The sequence below is a fragment of the Tremella mesenterica genome (assembly GCF_000271645.1).
Source record: "Tremella mesenterica DSM 1558 unplaced genomic scaffold TREMEscaffold_11, whole genome shotgun sequence".
NCBI lineage: Eukaryota > Fungi > Basidiomycota > Tremellomycetes > Tremellales > Tremellaceae > Tremella > Tremella mesenterica.
The window spans coordinates 760,385-781,637 of record NW_006711235.1 but is presented as its reverse complement, the minus strand read 5'-3'; the positions used below and the strand labels follow the sequence as shown (position 1 = coordinate 781,637).

The 21,253-nt window shown below is 44.5% G+C and overlaps 7 protein-coding genes across 7 annotated transcripts; 2 read left to right on the top strand and 5 right to left on the bottom strand.

Annotated features, from left to right (window-relative positions):
• Positions 1 to 262: 262 nt before the first annotated feature.
• TREMEDRAFT_13152 (uncharacterized protein) lies at positions 263 to 2,746 on the bottom strand (the record flags this gene model as incomplete). The annotated part of the gene is made up of 8 exons (XM_007006591.2): positions 263 to 465; positions 713 to 878; positions 1,079 to 1,222; positions 1,396 to 1,611; positions 1,656 to 1,810; positions 1,884 to 2,230; positions 2,314 to 2,476; positions 2,668 to 2,746. Coding segments are annotated over 8 exons (1,473 nt in total), but the record flags the coding sequence as incomplete, so codon positions are not given.
• A 962-nt stretch (positions 2,747 to 3,708) lies between these two features.
• TREMEDRAFT_16146 (uncharacterized protein) lies at positions 3,709 to 5,451 on the top strand (the record flags this gene model as incomplete). The annotated part of the gene is made up of 5 exons (XM_007006592.1): positions 3,709 to 3,832; positions 3,936 to 4,278; positions 4,482 to 4,663; positions 4,721 to 4,887; positions 5,131 to 5,451. Coding segments are annotated over 5 exons (1,137 nt in total), but the record flags the coding sequence as incomplete, so codon positions are not given.
• Positions 5,452 to 5,710: 259 nt separating this feature from the next.
• Positions 5,711 to 7,211, bottom strand: TREMEDRAFT_33971 (uncharacterized protein; the record flags this gene model as incomplete). Its single annotated transcript, XM_007006648.1, has 6 exons — positions 5,711 to 5,744; positions 5,792 to 5,930; positions 6,092 to 6,313; positions 6,538 to 6,608; positions 6,663 to 6,727; positions 7,035 to 7,211. Coding segments are annotated over 6 exons (708 nt in total), but the record flags the coding sequence as incomplete, so codon positions are not given.
• A 788-nt stretch (positions 7,212 to 7,999) lies between these two features.
• TREMEDRAFT_40507 (uncharacterized protein) lies at positions 8,000 to 11,385 on the bottom strand. Its single transcript, XM_007006669.1, has 6 exons — positions 11,059 to 11,385; positions 10,329 to 10,560; positions 9,567 to 10,053; positions 9,222 to 9,419; positions 8,880 to 9,168; positions 8,000 to 8,649 (listed from the first exon to the last, which is right to left on the bottom strand). Exons 1-6 carry the CDS (start codon positions 11,068 to 11,070, stop codon positions 8,455 to 8,457), a joined length of 1,413 nt encoding a protein of 470 aa, XP_007006731.1. The 5' UTR covers positions 11,071 to 11,385; the 3' UTR covers positions 8,000 to 8,454.
• Positions 11,386 to 11,954: 569 nt separating this feature from the next.
• Positions 11,955 to 17,426, bottom strand: TREMEDRAFT_64621 (uncharacterized protein; the record flags this gene model as incomplete). Its single annotated transcript, XM_007006801.1, has 14 exons — positions 11,955 to 12,517; positions 12,652 to 12,764; positions 12,860 to 12,979; positions 13,056 to 13,194; positions 13,240 to 13,317; positions 13,498 to 13,648; positions 13,692 to 13,821; positions 14,003 to 14,484; positions 14,581 to 15,719; positions 15,746 to 16,414; positions 16,461 to 16,724; positions 16,793 to 16,919; positions 16,964 to 17,137; positions 17,301 to 17,426. 14 exons carry the CDS (start codon positions 17,424 to 17,426, stop codon positions 11,955 to 11,957), a joined length of 4,275 nt encoding a protein of 1,424 aa, XP_007006863.1.
• An 872-nt stretch (positions 17,427 to 18,298) lies between these two features.
• TREMEDRAFT_33648 (uncharacterized protein) lies at positions 18,299 to 19,000 on the top strand (the record flags this gene model as incomplete). The annotated part of the gene is made up of 2 exons (XM_007006604.1): positions 18,299 to 18,497; positions 18,762 to 19,000. Coding segments are annotated over 2 exons (438 nt in total), but the record flags the coding sequence as incomplete, so codon positions are not given.
• Positions 19,001 to 19,216: 216 nt separating this feature from the next.
• On the bottom strand, positions 19,217 to 21,108 carry TREMEDRAFT_40506 (uncharacterized protein). The gene is made up of 4 exons (XM_007006668.1): positions 20,998 to 21,108; positions 20,583 to 20,668; positions 19,781 to 20,147; positions 19,217 to 19,532 (listed from the first exon to the last, which is right to left on the bottom strand). Exons 1-4 carry the CDS (start codon positions 21,021 to 21,023, stop codon positions 19,253 to 19,255), a joined length of 759 nt encoding a protein of 252 aa, XP_007006730.1. The 5' UTR covers positions 21,024 to 21,108; the 3' UTR covers positions 19,217 to 19,252.
• Positions 21,109 to 21,253: the final 145 nt, after the last annotated feature.

Here is a 21,253-nt window from a genome sequence, read left to right as displayed (position 1 = left end):
GTCTAAACTACTTGTGTGATGATTATTTGTCTGACTTCTCTCTTTCGTACCCAATTCCCCGTTTGCTTCCTTTTCCTGTTCTTCTATCTCCCCGACCTATTCAGACTGTCATCCTAACGTTTCCGATCACATTGCTCAATAATGTTATAATATCTCACCCACGACTTAGAAGGCTCGTCCTACTCCGCATACGAAGTCCGTTCACCCCTTGACCCCCATAAATGCGGCCGATCGGTTGAAAGGTGAAGGGGAAAAGGAGAGATCATATGAGCGCATCACGAGATGTACCATCTTGTACCATCTTACCCCATTCCGTCCTCCAACTATCCATACGTTGTTTCAAACCTGGTTGATGTCTCATCTTCCGGATCCAACGCATGAGCACGTCATCGTCTTCCGCTACGAAGTATGAAGAGAGCAGGGAGAGGATTGATTCGAATGAAGCGTTTGGAGCTGAGAGGAGGTCTGAAGAGTGAGCTATAAGTTCTCATCAATCTCATAGCGAAATGTCATCTCCGTCTGTGAATATTCGCTTGGTAGATTGAATGACAGAGATTGTGATCAGGAAAGACGGAAGAAGGAAAGTATGTTCTTGACCCCAGAAAGCTGGGTGCTTGAGGAATTGAAGTGAAGATAACAGGTCGGGGGAATTGACAGGGACATAGATAAGGAGGGAGAGAAGATGGATAAAATGAAATATTTCTTGACCAACCTTTGAACGCCCACAATATAGCGAGACTCATCAGGACTATCACATCCCTTCCGTCTAACCATAATGCATCCCAAAGTCGAAGTTGTTGAGCAAAAGGGATCGTATTGACAAATAAAGTGATATACCATTTCGTACCCCAAGCGGATGAAGAGATCATATGTCGTCGCTTCGTGTCAGCGGCCTTTTCCCCGTAATGTCGCTGTTTGATAGCGGACAGAAAACCCATTCCCCATAGCTAAGATAGCCGACAGGAGAGGATATGCCGTTGAATGATTGATGATGAAAGGACAGGAACGGGAAGTGCTGATGTTTTCATTCGCAATTTGTCATGTATGAAAAGAATGGGTAGGACGAAGAGATACTAACGAAATTCTCATATACCTGCGGCATGAGATACTCCATCAGTCTCTCTTGAACGTAAAACGCCTCGAGCAGGCCGGGAAACCCGGGAGAGAAGATGGTGTGCATATCGTATACGTCATGAAGTCTGACCATAAGAGCGTGTGCTCGCTAAACGTCAACATTACATGTCCATTCCCAATTAACAAACCAAAAGCTTGTATGGTTATGTCCACTTGAGGGGAGAATCTCAGAATCTTTGTGTACCCATAGATCGAAGGGTCGAGAATGAGACGAAAGCGAAAGGAAGAAGATGAAAATAGAGAGAGAAGAGATACACTCACCTCAGGATCGAAATAACATAACAATGTAGCTGCTAATGGTCCCATACCCTGACAATACCCACATACATCGCAATTCAATGAAAATGCGTGTAAAACGTGAAACAACGACCGTTGACCAGAACCATAACGAGTGACGAACAAAGTATGTCCGGAGATCGTCCTAGGAACGTCTAGATCTATTTGGACGTCATGAGAGGAAGGAAGATCCAGTCGAGTCTGTCAATTCAGTCAAATCTTCTACAATCTCGGAGTATACTGACCAAGTAATCATTGGAGAGTTCCTCGATGGATTTATGTTTCTTTTGACCCTGTTGCTCTTGTGATCGGACGGTATCTTCTGATAAAGTCCACCAAGCTGCCATTCGCCATCGATCCGGAATACCTTTATACACTCTTGTGAGGAGCTTGTGGTCAGCTTCATACCATTGTAAACTCGAATAGCCCCGGGGAAGTGAGTCAGAAAAGGAGTAAGAGTACAGGGTTGTAACTGAGTAGACGAACCTTCGTCTCAGCTTCTCCTCTCCAACCCCATTCCACTGCATTCCCCCCTTCTCGTCGTTTCACGATCATCATCTTCATCCATTTCTCCACTCTCTCTTGTTCTTTCTTACGATGTCGTTCATCCTCTCCTGGTATACTCCTCGGTGTTTCAGGTGCACGAGGAGAGTCGGCTCCTCCACCCGACATGATGTCCATGTGGGTTTGAGAAGGTGGAGGTTTTCCTGCCAAGGGTGATATGAGAGGGAGTTTGGGTACACGGCGGAGTGGACCCGATGGGATGAGAGCGAGTCGAGTTTCTGATCGATTCCTTAATGGCTCGTTGATGAAACCGTATCTGTCAATTAGGCCCAACTTTGATATACGAGCCTAGCATCTGGCCTGTAGGAGAAGGAGAAGCTGCGAATGAGAATAACTCACCGGTCTAGAGAGGCCAAGAACTCTCGCTCATTCTCCCCTATATCCATTCCTTTAGTGGCGACGAACATTGTAGCTCTCTTCCCCGTCGATGGACCACCGCGAGTTCTTTCAACACCTGCATCCCAACCGTCTCCATGGACACCTTCCTTTTCCAGCCGTGCGTCTGACAGTTAGCTAGTCGTCGTGATTGCCAGCTCTTGATTTTCGCCTCGCAGTTTGACCCCTCCCACCCAAATATCCCCCGTCGGAAAGTACTTGTGTCATATGAGAAAGCAGACAGAGCATGACGAAAGAGTGTCGGATGAGATAAGAAGGACGATGAGAAAAGAGAGACAGGTGAGAGACGTTACTCACAAGTGGAACGTACATGAAAAGCATCAGCTTCCTCTCCTGGGTATTGGAAACTACGAGAGACGGATATTTGACTTTGACTTGGACTTCTACTCGGTGGTGTTGAATTACTGAGGACACTGGACGAGTTTGACATATTGGACATTCTTAGTTTTGCCGGTGACAAATGATGTGTACTCTTCTGCTTTGGAGTAGAGATGACATTCCCTAAGACGGGAGGTTGACTAGTTTCTCCATTGTGGATTCCTTCCACTCCAGGGGGGTCATCTTCTTCACCGAAAAGTTGATAATCACCTTGAGTCATTGATGTTACTGAAGAGTGATGTGCCGGTATGGGTACAGTTGGAAGATCTTTGTCTATCCTAGGAGAAGCCGGGGGAGGTGTAGAGGGAGAATGACCATCATCATGATTGGAAATAGCGATTGCTGGTGTTTCTGATATTCTTCTCTTGATCAATTCATCTGAAGCTGGTATTTGTGGAAGATCGGTGAGTTCGGATTGTGAAAGATCCAAAGCTCTTTGCCGAATCGAGACGGAAGGTGACAGACCGATAGGCCTAGGTGGTGAATTGATTTTAGGGGATTCTTGAAGTTCTTCCATCTTTTCAATTATATCATTCTCTTGAGTATGTGAACCATGACCGTTCTTCATTTCTGGTTGATTAAGATATTGATCAAGACTACCTCGAGAATCACCGTAGAGGGAATATATACCGGCGGCATCGTAAGCTGACTGGTAGGTTGAATCCCTCGCTGGAAGAGTGGTTTTGTTGTCGTGTACCACGGGTTGTATGGACATTGAGTGAATGATATCAGGAAGAGAATCAGACATGATGGTCTGATACCTATTATTCTGTTCCCTTAGCCCGATAAGGGCGAAGTAGAGGATATCTCAGGAGAGAAAGACGATAAAGATGATGTGTAGATGTCTGGAATCGATATCTCCTTTCCTTCTCCCCGCTTTCCCCACTTTACACTTTCCCCTTTCCCTCATTCCACAATATACTAGCAAAATAGTGTATGATGCCTCCTTCAAATCTACGGAAAACATATGAAAAGCTACTCGTCGATAATGTATCTACCGTATCATCTATCGAATCTTCTCTACGTACACTCACTTGGCTTTTACCAGGAAGGTTCGAAGATGCCGAGGTGGCTTCTGAAGGGCGTGAGTTATTCCACCTTTTCCACATATTCCACAGTGCTTCACTTCCATTCAAGTATGACTAGAGATGCCTAATACTGTCTGTGATTAAAGTGCTCATAGATAGTATACGCCTTACTGTCCCTTGTGACATCATACCACGATACTCTACTTCAACGTCGAATCGACCCTTCTCTTTCTCTACCTCCTCATCCTTTTCAACCGGAATCTACTCCACCCTCTGAACATGTCAATCCCGAGAGTACATCGGGAGATTCGACTATCCTACCAACCCCCAGTGAGCACGCGCGATATACACGATATTGGACCAAGAAGTCAGGTATCTACCGTCGTGCCAGTCGGGCATTGACGACTATTAGTTATGTTGAGCTGTTGGTGGAAATGGTAGCAAAGAAGAAAGGGGGAGATAAGATTAGATGGAGACTTGTAGTGTGGATGGAGAGTTTGAAGTGAGTCATATGTTCTTTCTTTGACATTCCTGATCATTGATACTCCATCGTGATCATCACCTTCCCTCCCTACCATGCCACTCCTTAACATAATCGAAGTTTGTCTTCATAAGCTTGACTCGAAGGGTGTCAATGACATGATCGGCCATCTTCAGTTATGTGCGGACAAAGGGCAAATTGTGGGGCATAGCTGAAGAAATAAGGACAATCCTTCGTCTTATCATATTAATCATCACCAAACGTCCTGTGCTCTCCCCTGCTACTCCTCAGAGGGAATACGATCCCTCTTCTCTTCCCCAATCCGCATTCTCCTCTTCATCCTCCCCCTCATCATCCACTTCATCTTCTATTCAAAACACATTTCCATCTTACGACTATCCTTCTCGTCCCATACGCCAGACTGAGATAATCGACCATCCAGCAGTGAAATCCGTTTCCACAGCCCCACTCCGAACACATCTTTACCCTCTCTCGTCGGCTCTCCCAGAAACTTACCTCCCTCACCCTACGACCTTATTGCCTGAGCTCGACTCTACGTCTGAGGTAATATCCGAGGTATTGAGTATCAGTTCAACCTTAGTGCATGTGATTCTTTTGTTACGGTCTGCGGTGAGCACCTCATCCGTCTTGTTGTCCAATACCCTCTCATCCCCTCTATATGACTAAGCAAGTCACCTCGTAACTCCCTCTGCTCTCTTCACCGACGTCATCGTACTCAGTAATTTGGGTCACAATATCCCTCATGAGCTGTCTGGCATGCAACATGACAAGTAAAATCTCCTCTGCTTCGATATAAAGAGGGAACAAAGAGACAATGAATAAATGGGAATGGAGGGAAAGCTAATTCTGCAGAAAAAACCACATGCATCAGTATACCGTCCATTCTCCCTCCCTACTCTTTCCAGGAATTTATCCCCTTTCCTCATCCCTATAATCCTTCAGCTCCTCTCCCGATCTCTTCGTTCTTCACGCAGTTCTATCCTTTTGGCCGACCACTACGCTCAGCAAGATCGTCAGTTAGCAAAGAGGTTCTTCCTCTCTGGTCCTATGTGGGTCGGATGGACCCGACCTAAGATATTGGGTGTGGTAAGGACCTTGGAGAGGATTCCGGTAGTTGGATTGGTGGGAGAGTTCGTAGAGGCTTATTTACCTTTGGTGGATGATTATTTGTATTGTAAGTTTATCCATCGTCTCCTCTTTCTCACTATCATTCCTTCTTGTGTAAGACTCGGTGGAGCATTGTAAAGTATCTGTTCTACCTCCTGTTCATTCTTTCAACTGTTACTTGTGTAGAACACATATACAACATATGGTGTGACTTCAGTGCTACAGTAGGGCAAGAGTGGGAGTACCGGAATGAAACAGAAATTGACATATAGATACATCATCATGAAATGCAATGTACTATAACAAGGGTTTAAGGGCATGAATCTCATTTTCGTTTCATAAGACCTTTCTGTAACCATCTATCTATCAACAAGGTCATTCTCGTAAATGACAAAAAACGACATACTTTGGTATTTTCTTACCTTCTCCTGAACCTGATCCTGAAGTATTGGATTTTGGAGCTGACTGTTCCTTCGGCGCTGCAGAAGGTAATGGGACCATCTTTTCTAATAAAGTTGATAATAGAGGTGCTTTGTAACCCGAAGCTTTGTGTAAGTTCCGATCATAGTTATTCCAGGAGTAGATGACAGTCAAACATGTTGTGTGGTGAAAGATCATACGATGAGGTATTTGATTATTGGGCGAGAGGTATTTTAGTGAGATTATGAGAAGTTTATTGGAATTATGGAAAGGTGAATAAACTCACCATTCATACTCTCATCTTCCCACTTGACATACAATACACTTTGTGGTACTAACCCAAGTTCGTTTAAACTTTCTTTCCCACCTGTTCCAGCTTGTAATCCAGGGACTGCGCTTCCACGTACGGGACCGTAATTGGCAGGAGGGATTATAGTTGTTCGTGATGTGGTCTTTTTGGGTGGTGCAGGTGTAGGATGTTCGGGATATTGAGTACGTGGGGGTTGCCCTCATATATCAATTTCATTCCATTTCATTTCAAGGGGGAGCCTCCAGTTATGCAGATGATACTTTTCACAGGGATACTCTGCCAGAAATGATGGAATGAAATAGGTAGGTTATATGAACATATACACTCTAGTGCGTGAGGGAGTAGGGAAAAGAGAGAAACATAGTGGGGCACTATGAATTTGGAGCGGGAAGAGGGGAGTAGTAAAAGATAGACAGACTTACATAAAATGAAAGATTTCGAAATAACTTCCGGTATTAAAGCCGATCTAACAAATTGATATACAGGTTGGATCCTACAACATCAATCAACTACCAAATGAAATATTGGTAGAGACGAAGGGACATACGGAGAAGAAGATGGAAATATATTTTGGATTTGAGTTCCATCTGAAAATTTGATACGTATCGTTGTCTAGTATAAGTAAATTCATCCTTTTGTCATTTTATCTCTTCACTTCAAAATATCATTGAACAGATTGACAAGAAATTATCCACACTGTTGCAATTCATACCGCATGCTACTTCTTTGCTTATATGACGACAACAAGAAAGGAAGAGAATGATAAGAAATGTAATGATGGAAGAAAAGTGTTTCCTTGCTTATATGAGACAACAAAAAAAGTAAGAGAAAGTAACTCAGGAGAGAATCATAAGAAATGTGATGATGGAAACAATAAAAGTGGTCAGAGGAAATTAAGAAAAACCACCCCTCAACTTACATTTGGCCATTTCTCAACTTTATTCTTCTCCCTCTTCATTCTCTCCTCTTCTCGATGTTTAAAAGTCAACAAAGGCGCTTCATTCAATTTTCTCGATCTGGCCAATACGGTAGAATGATATGCTTGAACGTCAGAGATGGAATGTTCGAAGAATTCCAAAGGTAATTCCTGTTCAGCTGTAAGTCAGTGATCAGTGAAGAGTTTTGATTCCCTCGGTTTGATCTGATAAAGCTGAGGTATTTCTTGTGGTCGAAACGAGTGCAGGTGAATCATTTCTCAATTTAGAGAAAGACAGGGAAATGAGAATAATTCGGATTCGGACGAAATGAAATATGAATGGATGATTTACGAAAGATCTGATTTGGGATTAAAGAGGATGATCCTACAAGGAAGGAAGTATAAAAATGAGAATAATCTCACAAGAAGTAGTAGCAGGTCCAAAAACTTTAATGGTATTTTCTTCTCCCCCAACTTCCGTCTTCATATCTTCTCCCTGTAGATCTTCCGTATCTTGTATAGAAACCATTCTTCCCTGATGATCTCCCGTCTCTGGCGTACGATGATTTCCTTCCTGTAGATCTTCTGTATTTTGCATAGGAACAATCGCTGATGTATCATCATGGACAATGGGTGAGGCAAGAGAAGATGATTCTTGGATTCCCAGTACAGGATTTCTCTGTTCGGCTTCACTCGAAAGCTCATGTTCTGCGGTCTGAGTTGGTAGTTCAGATATGGGAGGTTGAACGAGTTGTTCGTCTGTTTGAGGTTGCATGATAAAGTAAGAAGTAGGAGTGAATGTAAAAGACAGAGTTGAGTTTGAATGGTCGGAATGAGAACACGCGTCATCTTTTCTTGATTGCTCCTCCCCTTTCTGGAAACATATGGGTAAGTCACAATGGCCAATGACCAATAGATGACAATGAGTACCCAGTAGATATAGACAGGCATAGACAGACCAACCCAAACGTCTCAATAAAGATGCATGTGACGTCTTTGTCAAAAACAGGTAAAAGAAAACTTCGTTTCTCTCAGATGACTTAAGGCTCATGATTTACGACTATGACTAGAGCTACGGATTGTCCATGAATGAATAGAATAGAATCAAAAGGGTATGCAAGAGACCGGTGGGTAAATGTGACTGTTTCTTCGAGGGTGTGTGTGTGTGTTTATGATGATTTGATGATTTGGCAAAGTAAAGTGTTCGGTAAAAAAAAGTCTTCTTCCCCTTTCCCCTTCTTCCTTCTTCCCATTCCTCTTCTTCCAAGTGACTTCCTCTCTCCGTTCACAAGTATCGGTGATGCTCTTCCTAACATCTTCAAATGGATCGCTATCCGCCTTGAATATCCCCAATAACCGACCTCCATGATGGTGTTGGAAGAATCATTTGAATAGGACAAGTCGGACATTTGAAAAGTCGAAATCACCAAGATGAAGGAGCATGTTTCATTGCCCATTCCCTGGCAAACGTACTTGCTCGAAGGAATTTCTTGTTGGAATATTTCTTGTAAGCGTATACGCCTTCGAAGGATGGTTCGACGAGACGTTCACATAGGAGCATTGCGCCAGGGACCAGTTGAACTTCTGTGAAACCGGAGTAATACACGAAGGCGTCGTTCTGCTTGTCAGCTGATTGAATATCTACGACAGATGACCAATGAGCATAGAGACATAAGTGGAACAATGCACCAGATAGAAGAGCTGCCGATTTCATCCAGGATGGAAAGTGACACAATGCGGGAGTAAAAGTGTTGTGATTCGCTTTCGGATGTTAGGTACAAGGTGCGAGTGGAGGGGTCTTTGAAGACGGAGGATGTTGAGCCAAAAGCGCAAAGAAGAACAACCCACCCAATCCCCATTCAACATCCTCCGCGCCAAATACATACCAACAGCAGCTATCATACTCGGTCTGCATCTCAAAAACCGATGATCCAACAATGTGACCTCCATGAGGAACTTTGACAATGTTCTCGTTTGGATATCATAATCGTCCGCTTTGGAGATCCGTCTGACCCAGGAGTAAGGAGAGCAGTAAGAGGAGATGGTAAAGTCTAATGTTTGAAGGATGATGCGTTCACCTTTGAGGATTTCATCTTTGGTGTATCCACTTTCGGTCATGAATACGAATTCTTCGACACTGCAGATATCAGCATTAGGCAGGTGATTCAGGCTGTGACTTGGGGGACTTACGATGGGGCGAGAATTTCTTCGTACTTCGCAGCGATGAACATGGCTGTGACGCCTACCAGTTGGAGTTTGACGAGGGATACAACTCGGACGGAAAGGAAACGATCGACGAGATTGACGGCTATCCATAACGTTTCTGGAAGCATGTGGTAACGGAGGTGAACTTGGAGGAGCCAGTCGATCAGTGTTGATCGCATTGTCCTGAATTTCAGCACATGCCTGTTGTACTCTAATTGTATCCCGTCCCACTTGTTTGGAGTAGACATGTCAGACTTTACCTAGAAAGGAGTCATTGTTGGAGAAGGAAAAGCTTTGACAGCAGGTGAGAAAAGAAGAATTTGAACCCACCATTCGATCTCCGTCTGAAAGTCCATGTAACGAGGATTAGGCATGACACTTTGTTCCAAGTTCTCCATATGTTGAAAGATCTCATCGGCATATTCAGCCACCATGGTAGTGTCAAACATGTCCACATCATCTTTGAAAGAATTTCTAACCAAAGCTAACTCTTCTTCTACTTGAGCGGCAGCATCTTCTGGTAAACGTAACCAATCATCCTCATCTTCTTCATCATCTTCCTCTTCGTCCGAACCTACCAAAGAAGATTCATCTTCTTCTCTGGACAAAACTTCTGGCCGTCGGGTATCGACGTCCATCTCGGACAAGTCGTCCGATGGCATAGGGGCGTCCACATGGACAGAGGTAGGTTTGGCGCGATGAGGTACTGGAGCGATGACGCGTGAAGGGCCATTGGGGACGGTAGAAGGGACGTTGTTGTTTCGTGTTTGCAAAGGTTGGCGGGTTTCAGTGAGGATTGTTTTGGTTGTTGGTTTCACTGGTGATGAGCGTGGTGGTCACCAATGGTATGTTTTATTCTCCTCATGGCACTATCTCATTACATTTGCTACACGCTGGACGAGGCCAAAAGAGGGTAGGAGAGAGAGATGGGTACACATATAAGTGAAAGGACATCAACTCCAGTGATCTGACGCGATGTTTGACCAAAGTGTGGCTGACGTTGGTTGGGAGGGAAAAAAGGGATGAAGAATGAAGACGAAAACGCAGTGGTATTAAACGGCCTGTTCGATGCAATAAGTAACATCAACTCACAAGCTTTCTTTCCTTCTTCCACATCATCCTTAACACCATTACCTACCACACCACCCAAAACAGTCCTCTTCGCACCGACCTTCGCACCCACTTTCTTCCCTTGGTTCACAGTGACGCCAACCTTTTGCGCCGGACCTAATGAAGAAAGAGAAGGTTTTGATCTGAGAGTTTGAGAAGGAACGGCATTTTCGTCCGTACGAGTTCTACTTGCTGCCCTACGAGAATTTGCAGCCTGAAAATGAAAAGTCATATTGAATCAAAGGTGATATGATGTGAGGAATATGTTTTGAAATGATTGATTATTGATGGTTGTCCAGAGTAAAATCAAAAATGTCCCAACGTAAGAAAGTGTCGACGACGATAGGGATGAAGATTCAAGAATGTATGTATGTTATTCAAGAGAAAACAAGAAGTAGATGAGATGTAAGGAAGTGAAGGGGCGTTGAGGAAGGTTGAGACAGTGTAGAGTTGAATGAATTTGTCAATTTGTCGAACCGGCGACACAGGAAAATAGAATCGGAATAAACAAGTCGTGAAAATCGTCAAAAATGTGTGTGTCGATGGATAAAAGGATGAATGGTAAGGTAATGGAAAGTGATGAGAAGAAAGAAGGAAAGAAGGATATATAAGAACATGTGCCGAAATAGAAAAAAAAGAAAGAAGAAAATGTGAAAGTCAATAGGGAATTTTGTTTGTTAGCTTGAAAGAACGAAAAGATATCGTCACTCACCCTAGTGGTCATGTTTATATTTCTTGATTCTTCTTTCGTTCCTGTATCGAGATCGAATTCAAGTTTGGTAGTTATCAAGAGAAGTACTGTAAGAAAGATAAGGTAAGGTAGATGAAGATGAAGAAGGGGGTTGAAAGAGTTGGAAGGACCACAACAGGGTTTGTACTTTCAACTTCGGGTATTTACACACCAACGGGTAACGGTGATCTCACAAAGGGGTTGGTTGATAACGTTCGAGAGTTGAAACGTCTAGAAAGAGTGATAGACGTTTTAATGTAAAGATATACTATATGAAGATGAGAATGTAAAAGAGTAGTAATGAGGGATAGAAGGGAAGACGATGGGTTGAAAGTAGTCAAGAGGATCAGGGTAAAAAGAAGAAAAAACACAAATTGACCATGGGATTGAACCCCCTTTTTTTTGATGAAAACAGCCAGCCTTCTTAGGGGGGAACATACAGTAACATACTTTGTAACGTGTTGCATACATACACACAAACTCTTTCTTTCGCACATTCGTGCAGTGCACACTCACATCGCACAGTGAACATGATTATTCCCTTTGGTGCAAAAAAATACCCGCTTTCGACGTGTTTTTTATTTGACCATCACGGAAAGAGATGTCAAACGCATCCATCAATAACTTTGTGGAAAAACAAATCATACGCGTCTAACTAACCCCCAACCCAAGTACCCGACTCTCTCATCTCTTACTACTCATGTCACTTCTCTCTCAATCCTGTACATATAATCACTACTATCATCGGTCACTTGTTCACCCAACCTGCATTACTCATGTACCAGTACCATTGACCATGTAAAACACGTTCAATGACAGGTTCGCGTCGTAATGCACACAATGCAACAAGATCATATATAAGAGAGTCATTAAAGAAGCTACAACGCAATTTCCATCTCACCCAACGTCCGACTAACCTCTGCCATGGCCCGTAACAACTTTGCCTTCTTCAAAGCTTTACTCTCCCTTCGTTTCTGTTTCAAAGGTGATGATGATTCTCGGGGTCGTTTCGTGCCCATTCCCATCTGACCTATCATTGGTGAAGAGGATGAGAGAGGGAAGGATTGAGGAGGAGATGATGGTGCTGTCTTCCTCGGAATGTTTGGGTAAGTTGGGGAAGAAGTGAGTGAATGAGTCTCAAAAGAGGGGGATGGGTAACGTGATGGCGATGGTAAATGTTGAGATGAACTCGATCGTAAAGATTCGTCTGTGGGTCTTGACGATGACGAGGTCGAAGAGGTCAAAAGAGTTGCAGGGAATTGAGCGATATGGGAGATTACCTCATCCATGTAAGAGGCATACCGATTTGCCAAGGAGGAAAGTACCACTCGTTTATTGGGCATTTTGGTCGTGGGGATCATGATGAGAGGGGAAGTATCATCGTTTAATTCGGCAAAGACGACCAACGCAATGGCATGTAATAACTCGGGGACGGGTAATGCTGCTTTTTAGCGTCACACTTGATCATGACCCATACGCCGGGTCGAGGAGAGACTGATGGAAACACTGAATGGATGCGGAAAACTCTGAGGGGAAAAGCTGGGCCGAGTATGATTAAATGCAGCCGAGACTTACCTTGTCCACGTTGAGCAGCATGCCGAAGAGGAGGAACAAGAAGGTTAATCTCGTCTAATCCGTTGAACACCTCCTGAGAAACGTAGTCGGCTATATTCTCCACAGCAGATCTGCTCATCAGCATTCTTCATATTACTCCGGTCTGTCTTGTCCCTTTGTCTTTGGCGCAACAACCCCGGTACCTCATTCTCCAGAATCCAAGGCTTACCATGTGAATCTGATTCGTGGACCAGGGGCGAAGGGGAGGTAGTAGTGCGAGGGAGGTGAGGCAAAGAGTGATAACAGTCGGAGAAGGGTGGGCGCTTCAGGAAGAGAGGTGGGGCAAAGCCTGATAGTGGTTCGTGAAGGAATCATAGTAGCAGAGAAGAAGGGGAGGAGGCGGCGATAAGCAAAACAAAACTCACAAAACATCCTCTCCATCAGCTCGAAAAGACGGTAACTTGGTAATCTCCAAAGAAACCTTAGTCATCGAAGTCAGAATCTTTGATAACTCCATTAAAGCATTTACACCCAATCCGAAACTGTTCAAAATTAATCCCACGTCTATTTGTCAGTCAGCTGATGAAATCCACACTCAGGTCAGCTCACCCATCGGTCTGGTAGAAAGTAAAACTTGAACAGCTTGGAGAAACCTTTCCCAGGAAGGTAACATAGCGTTCACGGCTTCTATCTCGTCAGCGGATTGGATATGCATCATCAAGAAATCCATCTAGGAGAGATCCAACAAAGAGGTGAAACTCATAGATTGAGGTAGTTCGGTGAGTGGGGTGTTTTTTGGTTAGTGCGCCCTGATGTGAAGAGCATGATGACGAATGTATAGATGGGAGGAAGATGAAAGGGACATACCAGCATGACTCAACTCTATCTTTTCCCTTATAGTTACCGAAGGGAATAATCTGGTCAAACATTGTTGAAAGGAAATATCGACATTCTCTGCAGATTCCAAAGAGAGTATCTGTACATTTTGAAAAGATCTAACATCCTCACGTATGTCCAACTATCGATCAATATCTCAATTCAATCTTTTGAATAAAACTTACCCTGTCACAGACTTCATCCAAAGATTCAGTCTCCCATGTGACCAACAACAATGAAGGTATATATGCTCCTTGACCTCTATTAGCGAGATAGACTAGACCTGTCATTCTGTCTTGTGCATCTCCTACATTCCTATATATCAGTCATCTCGCATTCTCCAATAGATTTCCGAAACACACGTCAAGTTTCATACGGGATATCAATACAGTGCTGAAGAGACGGGACATTTCCGGTTTGATTGATGTTGGCTATAAGACAGAGAGAGCTGAAGGTATGTGTTGGGGATACAAACAATGAGGAGATATTGACTAACCCATCAATCTGTCCCTCGTCATTAGTCCGTAACGGGACTTCAAACACTACCAACCCTGTATATTCCCCCGACGGAGGGTCATATCGATCAACTTTGACAGCATCAAAGATGATTCCCTCATATTCGAATTCGTTACTCAATCTCGGGAGTAATTTACCGGCCAACCAACGCTCAGCTTCGTCTGGTGGTGGACTACCAGATTGTTTGGCTGACGATAAGATGGTACGCCATTGTGATAAGGGACGATCTGGTAGTTGTTGTTGAATCGTAAAAGCCGTCATGGTGGTAGGTGTTTTGGACGGGTTCAAAAGAGGAGCTACGTATCGAGCGATGGAATGGAAGAAAGTGGAGGGAGTGTAGAATTGATCTTTCGTCTTTTCCACCTGTTCGTCAATACCGACACAGAATACCGCACGAGTCGAGACCTCCATAAGCTGCGATTTAAAAGCAATATCTTCCGCGGTGAAGATGCTAATTAGGGACTTCCGTTCAGCTTTACAAGGTATTGTTGACCCTCGACGACATTGAGCATCCAGGGACTAATCGGTTTGGGAGTGAGTTGGATAAATTCTACTCACCTGATGCAAAGCCATATCAATTTCAAACTCGTCCTTTCTCTCACCTGGCAATTCCCCATTTTCAGTCAAAGGCGTCGCTAAACCATCGCTCCAACCAATCATCGACCCTGACGGTCCTACGCCCATAATGCTCAGTCTATCAAATGCCTCCTGTCTCTGCCTTTCCGCATCTTCTCTCAATAGTCTCTTACGTCTCGCCCACCTTTTCCAATGTCTCAAAGTCCTACGAAGCATCGCCCTCTTACCGATCTCAACTAAAATGGCTTGTTTGCATATATCATACACGATTTCCTCATGGATCATTGAAAAAATGTCCCGTGACCAGTCCTCGATTTTCTCCTTCCGGAGGTTTTTAGCTGTTGAATACTCTCGAGCTGCAAGTTCTTGCTTCAAGATCTTACGGAACATTGGACGAGAGTTATCGAGTAACCTATCGATGACCTCTGATATGAGATCGGAGGAGAGTGTAGGAGCTGTGTCAAGACGGCGTTGACGTTCTGTTGGTGAAAGACCGGACTTTCGACTGACCACACGAGTTGAAATGATTTGGGTATGAGTAGGAATGGGGTCAGATTTCACAGGAGGGGCTGCTGGTGGTTGTGATGTTGCCAAGAGGGATTTGGGAGGCGACCTTAGCGACGTTATGGTCGTTCCAGCGGATTGGGAAAGATTGGAAAATAAACCAGGTTGAGTGAAGAGGGGTGCTGGTGATGCTGAGGGAGGGGGGAGGGGAGTAGCCGGGGTGAATTTGAAATTGAATTGCGGTGCTTTATTCGAGGGTGCAATTGTCGGGGGTAGTTTGGCAGAAGTGGCTGAGGGAAGTAAAGGGAAAGAGGGTGCTTGAGAAGGTGTGGTAATTGATGGAGGAAGGGCGAGAGCGGTCGAGGCGGTGGAGAGAAAATTGAAAGTTGATTTCGGGGGACTTTTCTTGGGCGTTGTGATGGGGCCAAAATTGAAGTGGGTCACAACAGGAGGTTGGGTCCGTGTCGGAGGAACGACAATTGTTGGTAGAGAATGATAAGACCGTCCGCCCTCAACCTGTACTCCGGCAAGACCATTCACAATGTCCACATAGCTCGCAGAGGGATTCTTGGCAGTAATCAACTTCCATCTTTTCGTATAAGGAGCATCCTTATTATCTGGTCATTAGCTAATCGTTACCGACATGCTTTTTGAATCTCACCGTTGAAAGGAGCACCTGAATTTATCAGAGCTCCAATAGGTCCTTGCGGGCCGTTATACACCTCCAGACCAAATCTCTGCACTATCTCAACGACTTCCGTGCTAGGTTTACCATCACCTCTCTCCACATCATCCCAAGCGGAATCTTCACTTTCCTGTTCTTCACATCCTAATAACTGTTCCAAAGTACTTATCAAAACCATCTTTCTCTCCACAACCTCACCAGCTTCATTCACTCGTATAGGTTCCGTCCGTAATCTCGGATATGTCCTATTCAATGATCTCAAGGCACTTCGTCGCATTTCCCTCAAACGTATCTCCACCAGACAAGCCAAGAGGAACGGGACCCTTTTGTCCTTGAGCAAACGCACATATTGAGTGATGAGATTCGATCCTAACTCGGCATTGAGCTTGCTACCTTCTTTTTGTGAGTCGAAGTTTCTTTGAGCGGTATTTCGTATGTTCCAAGCGATCTTGACGAGGGGATGATCTAAGATCACTTGTGGTAATTCTGCAATGGGAATGGAGACGGATTTATGTGCGAGATCAAATATGAGCATATATGCACGGAATTCCGGTTCGTTTGGACAAGGCATTTCCAAACCTGTCTCTTCTCGTCGATCGTTATATTGTTGTCTGAGAGATGTGAAACCTATCATTGTCAGCAAACAGTTTAAGAACTGGCATAAAAAGCTAACATCTTCCTAATTCGGCTGAATCGATGTGCATATCGGTATTGGTTCCTGTCTCCTCTTGCAATTCTCGTAGACAAAGTATATGCCAACGAGCAATACGTTCATAACTGTTGATAGCTTCTTCATGACCCCACGAACTCTGCATGGCAAATTCTTTCCTGATAGCTCTTGTTCGGTCGCGGATGAATCCCGCAGAGTATCCAAGTGCTTTTCTTGCTCGAGAGTAAGACGAGGTCGCACCAGTCAATGGTGGTTGAATCAACATGACTTTGGAAAAAAGATAATCCAAAGTTTTCTGAAGATCAATCTCACTTTGAACTTTCCCAACAAAGAACCTACCACCAGAGTTTGAGGTGTACGAAGGTCTGATGGTAATATAGCTGAATCACCATGTCCAGCACCTGCGTCAGACCTCGAATACGCCGCTACGGCCTTTTGAGGGTCGATTCTCTTACTGGGACCCTATATATCAGCTCAGTACTCTGATGTCATGGAAGCTGACTTACAGCTTCGAAAGGGTGCACTTCACGGGTATATTCTCGGAATTCTCGTTCGTATTCCGAACACATGGTCTCACAAGTTCCACGCATGTCAACAGCATCTTCAAGTTCGATCTTTCCTGTTTTTATCTGACCAGACTGTTCGAATGCTTTACGTTGTTTGGCTCTCATTTCCTCGAGCTATGGGTGAGCTCAACATCTCTTGGGAGATCCCCTCTGAAAAACGGGTAAATCTAAGCCCTTATGACAGCTTCCAACTCAGTCTTTGTTGGATGCAAACCATTCTGGCAGTATGGGAATGTCATAGATTGGATCCTGATGGTAAAAGAAATGCCAAACCTACCTCTTTATACCTATTCCCTGGGAGCTTCTGACTGAACCTGGCGGCCCTAGCAGCCAGTCTACTAGCTTTTCTCGACTCATCATCGCTATCCGGGTTACCAGACTCGAGAGCGGTGAGGTTTGCCATGGTTCTACAGCCTCTCGACCGTATTATCGGTCCACAGACCTCTTACCCCGTCGCTTGAGATTGGTCTGAATAGTTCAACGATGCAATACAAAAGATCGATTTTCAAGTTGTACTTTGTATACACCGACCACGTGGCAAATGATGGATGCTAGAAAATAGGCTCGCGGGACCTTTTAGTAGGAAGCCTACTTCAATTGATATAAGACGGAATCAAGAATTTCCCTTCCAATTCCTACTTCTCCTGCCGAAGATGTCAATCTCTACCATGTCCCGCCCGATGAGAGCGTCTTACAGAGGTCAGCTGTTTACTGGGACTGTCCTGATCTAGCTGATAGTCTTTAGTTATCCAACCATGTCTTCCCGGTCCATCCTCCTTCTCAACTCTCCGATTTCGAGCACCCACAATCCAGCTGGAGCAAAGACGAACGTAAGTCTTTCAAGCTCAACCTGGTGATGAACCTGATTTACAGATTTCTGTCATTCGGACTTCCTTCTTGGTTGAAACGACCGACGAAGAAAGAAGATGAAGAGAATGGTGAGACGATGACTGAGGAATCTTCGACAGAGTCGCAGATGGAAAGGAAAACTACTGGGAACTTGTTCGATTCGCTAGATCTGAAAGAAGAGAGAAATAAACAGAGGAAGATGGTATCCGAGGTGAGTCATCCTACCACTTATCCTTTCCTCCTTAGGTCATAAAACTCCCTCCCATTATTTACCGACAAAGACTATCCGTCCCGACTTGCTTCTGTTGAAACTTATCGTATCACTACTCGCTCTTGCGAAGTTGGGGTTTGTGGGCTGATTTCGACCGAGGGGTGCCCTTGCGACCACAAGAATAGTAGAGCGATAAAAACTGATCTCAGGCAACATACAAAACTGCTCAACGTAAAATGTCCCCACGTAAACTAGCATTACTATCTCGTCAAGTCGCAGGATTACCTATTGATGAAGCTATTTTACAAATGGATTTCAGTGAGAAAAGAGCTAGTAAATGGATTCGAAGTATGTTAGCTTGGTCGAGGGATAGTGCTATAGAAAAAGGGATAAGGAGAAGTAGGATGGTTGTTGGTGAGTCGAAAAAAAACTTCTCTTTCCCTCAAGCTCTTCATCGGGGCTTTATGAAATGTTGCATACTCATGTGTGAGAGGGGTGGATGTTGTATGACATGTAAATGGGAGGTGTATGAAAAGTGAAGGTAGGAATGGAATTAAATAGGTCGATTGAGCTCAGATGGAAGATAGAGTACTCCTTGACTTCTAGTGGAGAAGAGGACGATGTAGAGAGATGAAGAACGATAAGAGGGGAAAATTGCGAGTAAAACTCACCCTACAGCCCAATCATGGGTCAGCAAAGGACCTAAAATCAGACGAATCGATATAAAAGGTCGAGCACGTATGGGTGTCAAACATCATCCCACCGCACGTCTTCATATCCTATTGAACGAAGGTCAGACGTATGATCAAGTCATGGCTCGGAAATGGGACAAGGAGTTGAATAAAGTACGTAGTGCTGGGATAGTTAGAGAAGATGGGAAATTGAGAAGGAAAGTTATCAGTGGTTGGACTTGGTGATGCATCCATCATGCAACTTTCCATCTATTCAAGTTTGTTCAAATTGAAACTTCCGTTCATCTTCCTCTTCCCACATCATCTCAGCCTTTCCATTTCTTCCACTCGAGCACGCCTTGCCCTCACTCTCTGTAAATAAAACTCGTCTCTACGTCACCATAGCCCTCATGATGGGGAATAGGAAATAAGGGAATGGGATGATACACAACGAAGGGGTTGGAAGAAGATGATAAAGTATGCATGAGGCGGTACATATCAAGCACTTTCCTTTACACGACAAATATCAATGAATTCCGGTTTGAGAGAAGCTCCTCCGACCAAAAACCCATCAATATCTTCCGCAGCAGCTAATTCTTTACTATTCTTCGCATTGACCGAACCACCATAAATGATTCTGGTCTGTTCTGCAACTTCTGACGAAACTCGTTTAGCGAGCCATTTACGCAAGTCCGCATGAACTTCTTGAGCTTGTTGGACGGTGGCAACTTTACCTGTCCCGATAGCCCAGACGGGTTCGTAAGCGACGACTATGTGTCTGGAGGTTAGTCGTATGACCCATTTCCCCATTACATTTCTCGAGTTATTCCATCATTTTGCAATCTATGGAACGCAGAAAATGTTTTTCTTCAAACCGTTACCGATGACCAGCTCTGTCACACAGACATGAGCAACCTACTGCCAGAGTTGAGCATATCAAATGAAAGACATGGAACCTGCAAGGGTAGGAAGAGGTGTCAAGGTATATGATGAGAAACCAGAGATGATAAAAATCATATGACTCACTTCCAATCTTCCGGTCCGACAGCTTGAGCAATAGCTTCCATTTGTCTCTCTACAACCTCATTAGTCACCCCTTTCTCCCTCTCTTCCAAGCTTTCACCAATACAGGCAATCACCCTTAATCCTGCTCCGATAGCAGCCTTGACTTTATCCGCCACCAACTTATCCGCTTCGCCGAACAACGCCCTACGTTCCGAATGACCAAGAATGACCCAGTGGACATTGGCATCTTTAAGTTGGTTGGGGCTGATCTCTCCTGTGAAAGCACCGGATGATTCATTGAAACAGTTTTGGGCCGATACTTCCACTGGAGGTGTAAGAGTGGATTGAACTTGGAGGAGGTAGAGGGCAGGAGGGGCGACTACGACTTCTGAAGGATTAGTGGTGTTTCAACTTTGGTTTTCTCGTCGTTCCCTGTCCTTCCTTTCACTTTCCCTTGTTTATCTGTAATCAAACTAAGGAGGAGAACATTCGCCGCGAAGAGTCTTGTACTAACAGTATGGGGTATGAAGGTTGTCAAGAGTGACATAAACGAGAACAAGGCATTCAGAGACGTCGCACACTTTGTTCATCTCGCAGAAATATGACACGACATCTAAGCGACGGGCTGATGCGTGGGTGAGGTGCGAGTGTACCAAAGTACCCTGGAAGCGGGAGGACCCGGAATTCACGCCCCAGGACGTATGAAAAGGGCACTTCCTTGCAGTCACCGAACCAGGGAGCCAGGAAGATAGGAATCTTATTGAATGACAAGTTGGAGGTTCGATTTGAAGGTAACGGAGACGCAGAGAAAAGGATAACCCACCAGTGGTTCCATCCAATTTCGCAGCGTTGAGAGAATCGATAATCTGGGTGATCATTTTGATCGAGCCATTCATCTTGAAGTTTCCTCTGGATGTTAATTTTCACTCTCTTACGTCTTTCCCTTCCTCGTAAGTAGCGTTCCAACGCCCACTGGCCCGCCTTTTATGGTTGTCTACAACGTTCGTGTGATGTCATCCACAATCTTCTCTTCCAGCCACACGCCACAGCAGAAGGAGAGTCGTGAGATCAACGATGAGAGGGGGGGGGGGGGGAATTTCTGTGCGACGAAGTAAAATGATACCATAAGATTTGTTCCCTGTCAGAGAAGGACAGGTAAGACATATCTCCTTCTGAAGAAGCGCCGTGGCGTACAGTGAGGAAGAAGAGATATGAGACACAGTACCACCAACACTCACCCAACGAAAAACTTGCGAGCTGCCATTTTGTTAAACCTTGATATGTTATTGAGATGATGAATACTTGAGAGTATATATGCGATTTGTGCGTGAAGAAGCGGAGAGAGAAAGAGAGGACAAGGGGAGGGATTGAAGGACATTTTTCGGATGTATGCGGTTTCTCATTCCGTCCTTGACGGGGCTCCACTTTTTGTACACCGTGGGAAACTTTCTTCTCTATGTCCCCCCCAAGAGATCATTCGAGGGCTGCTCAGAG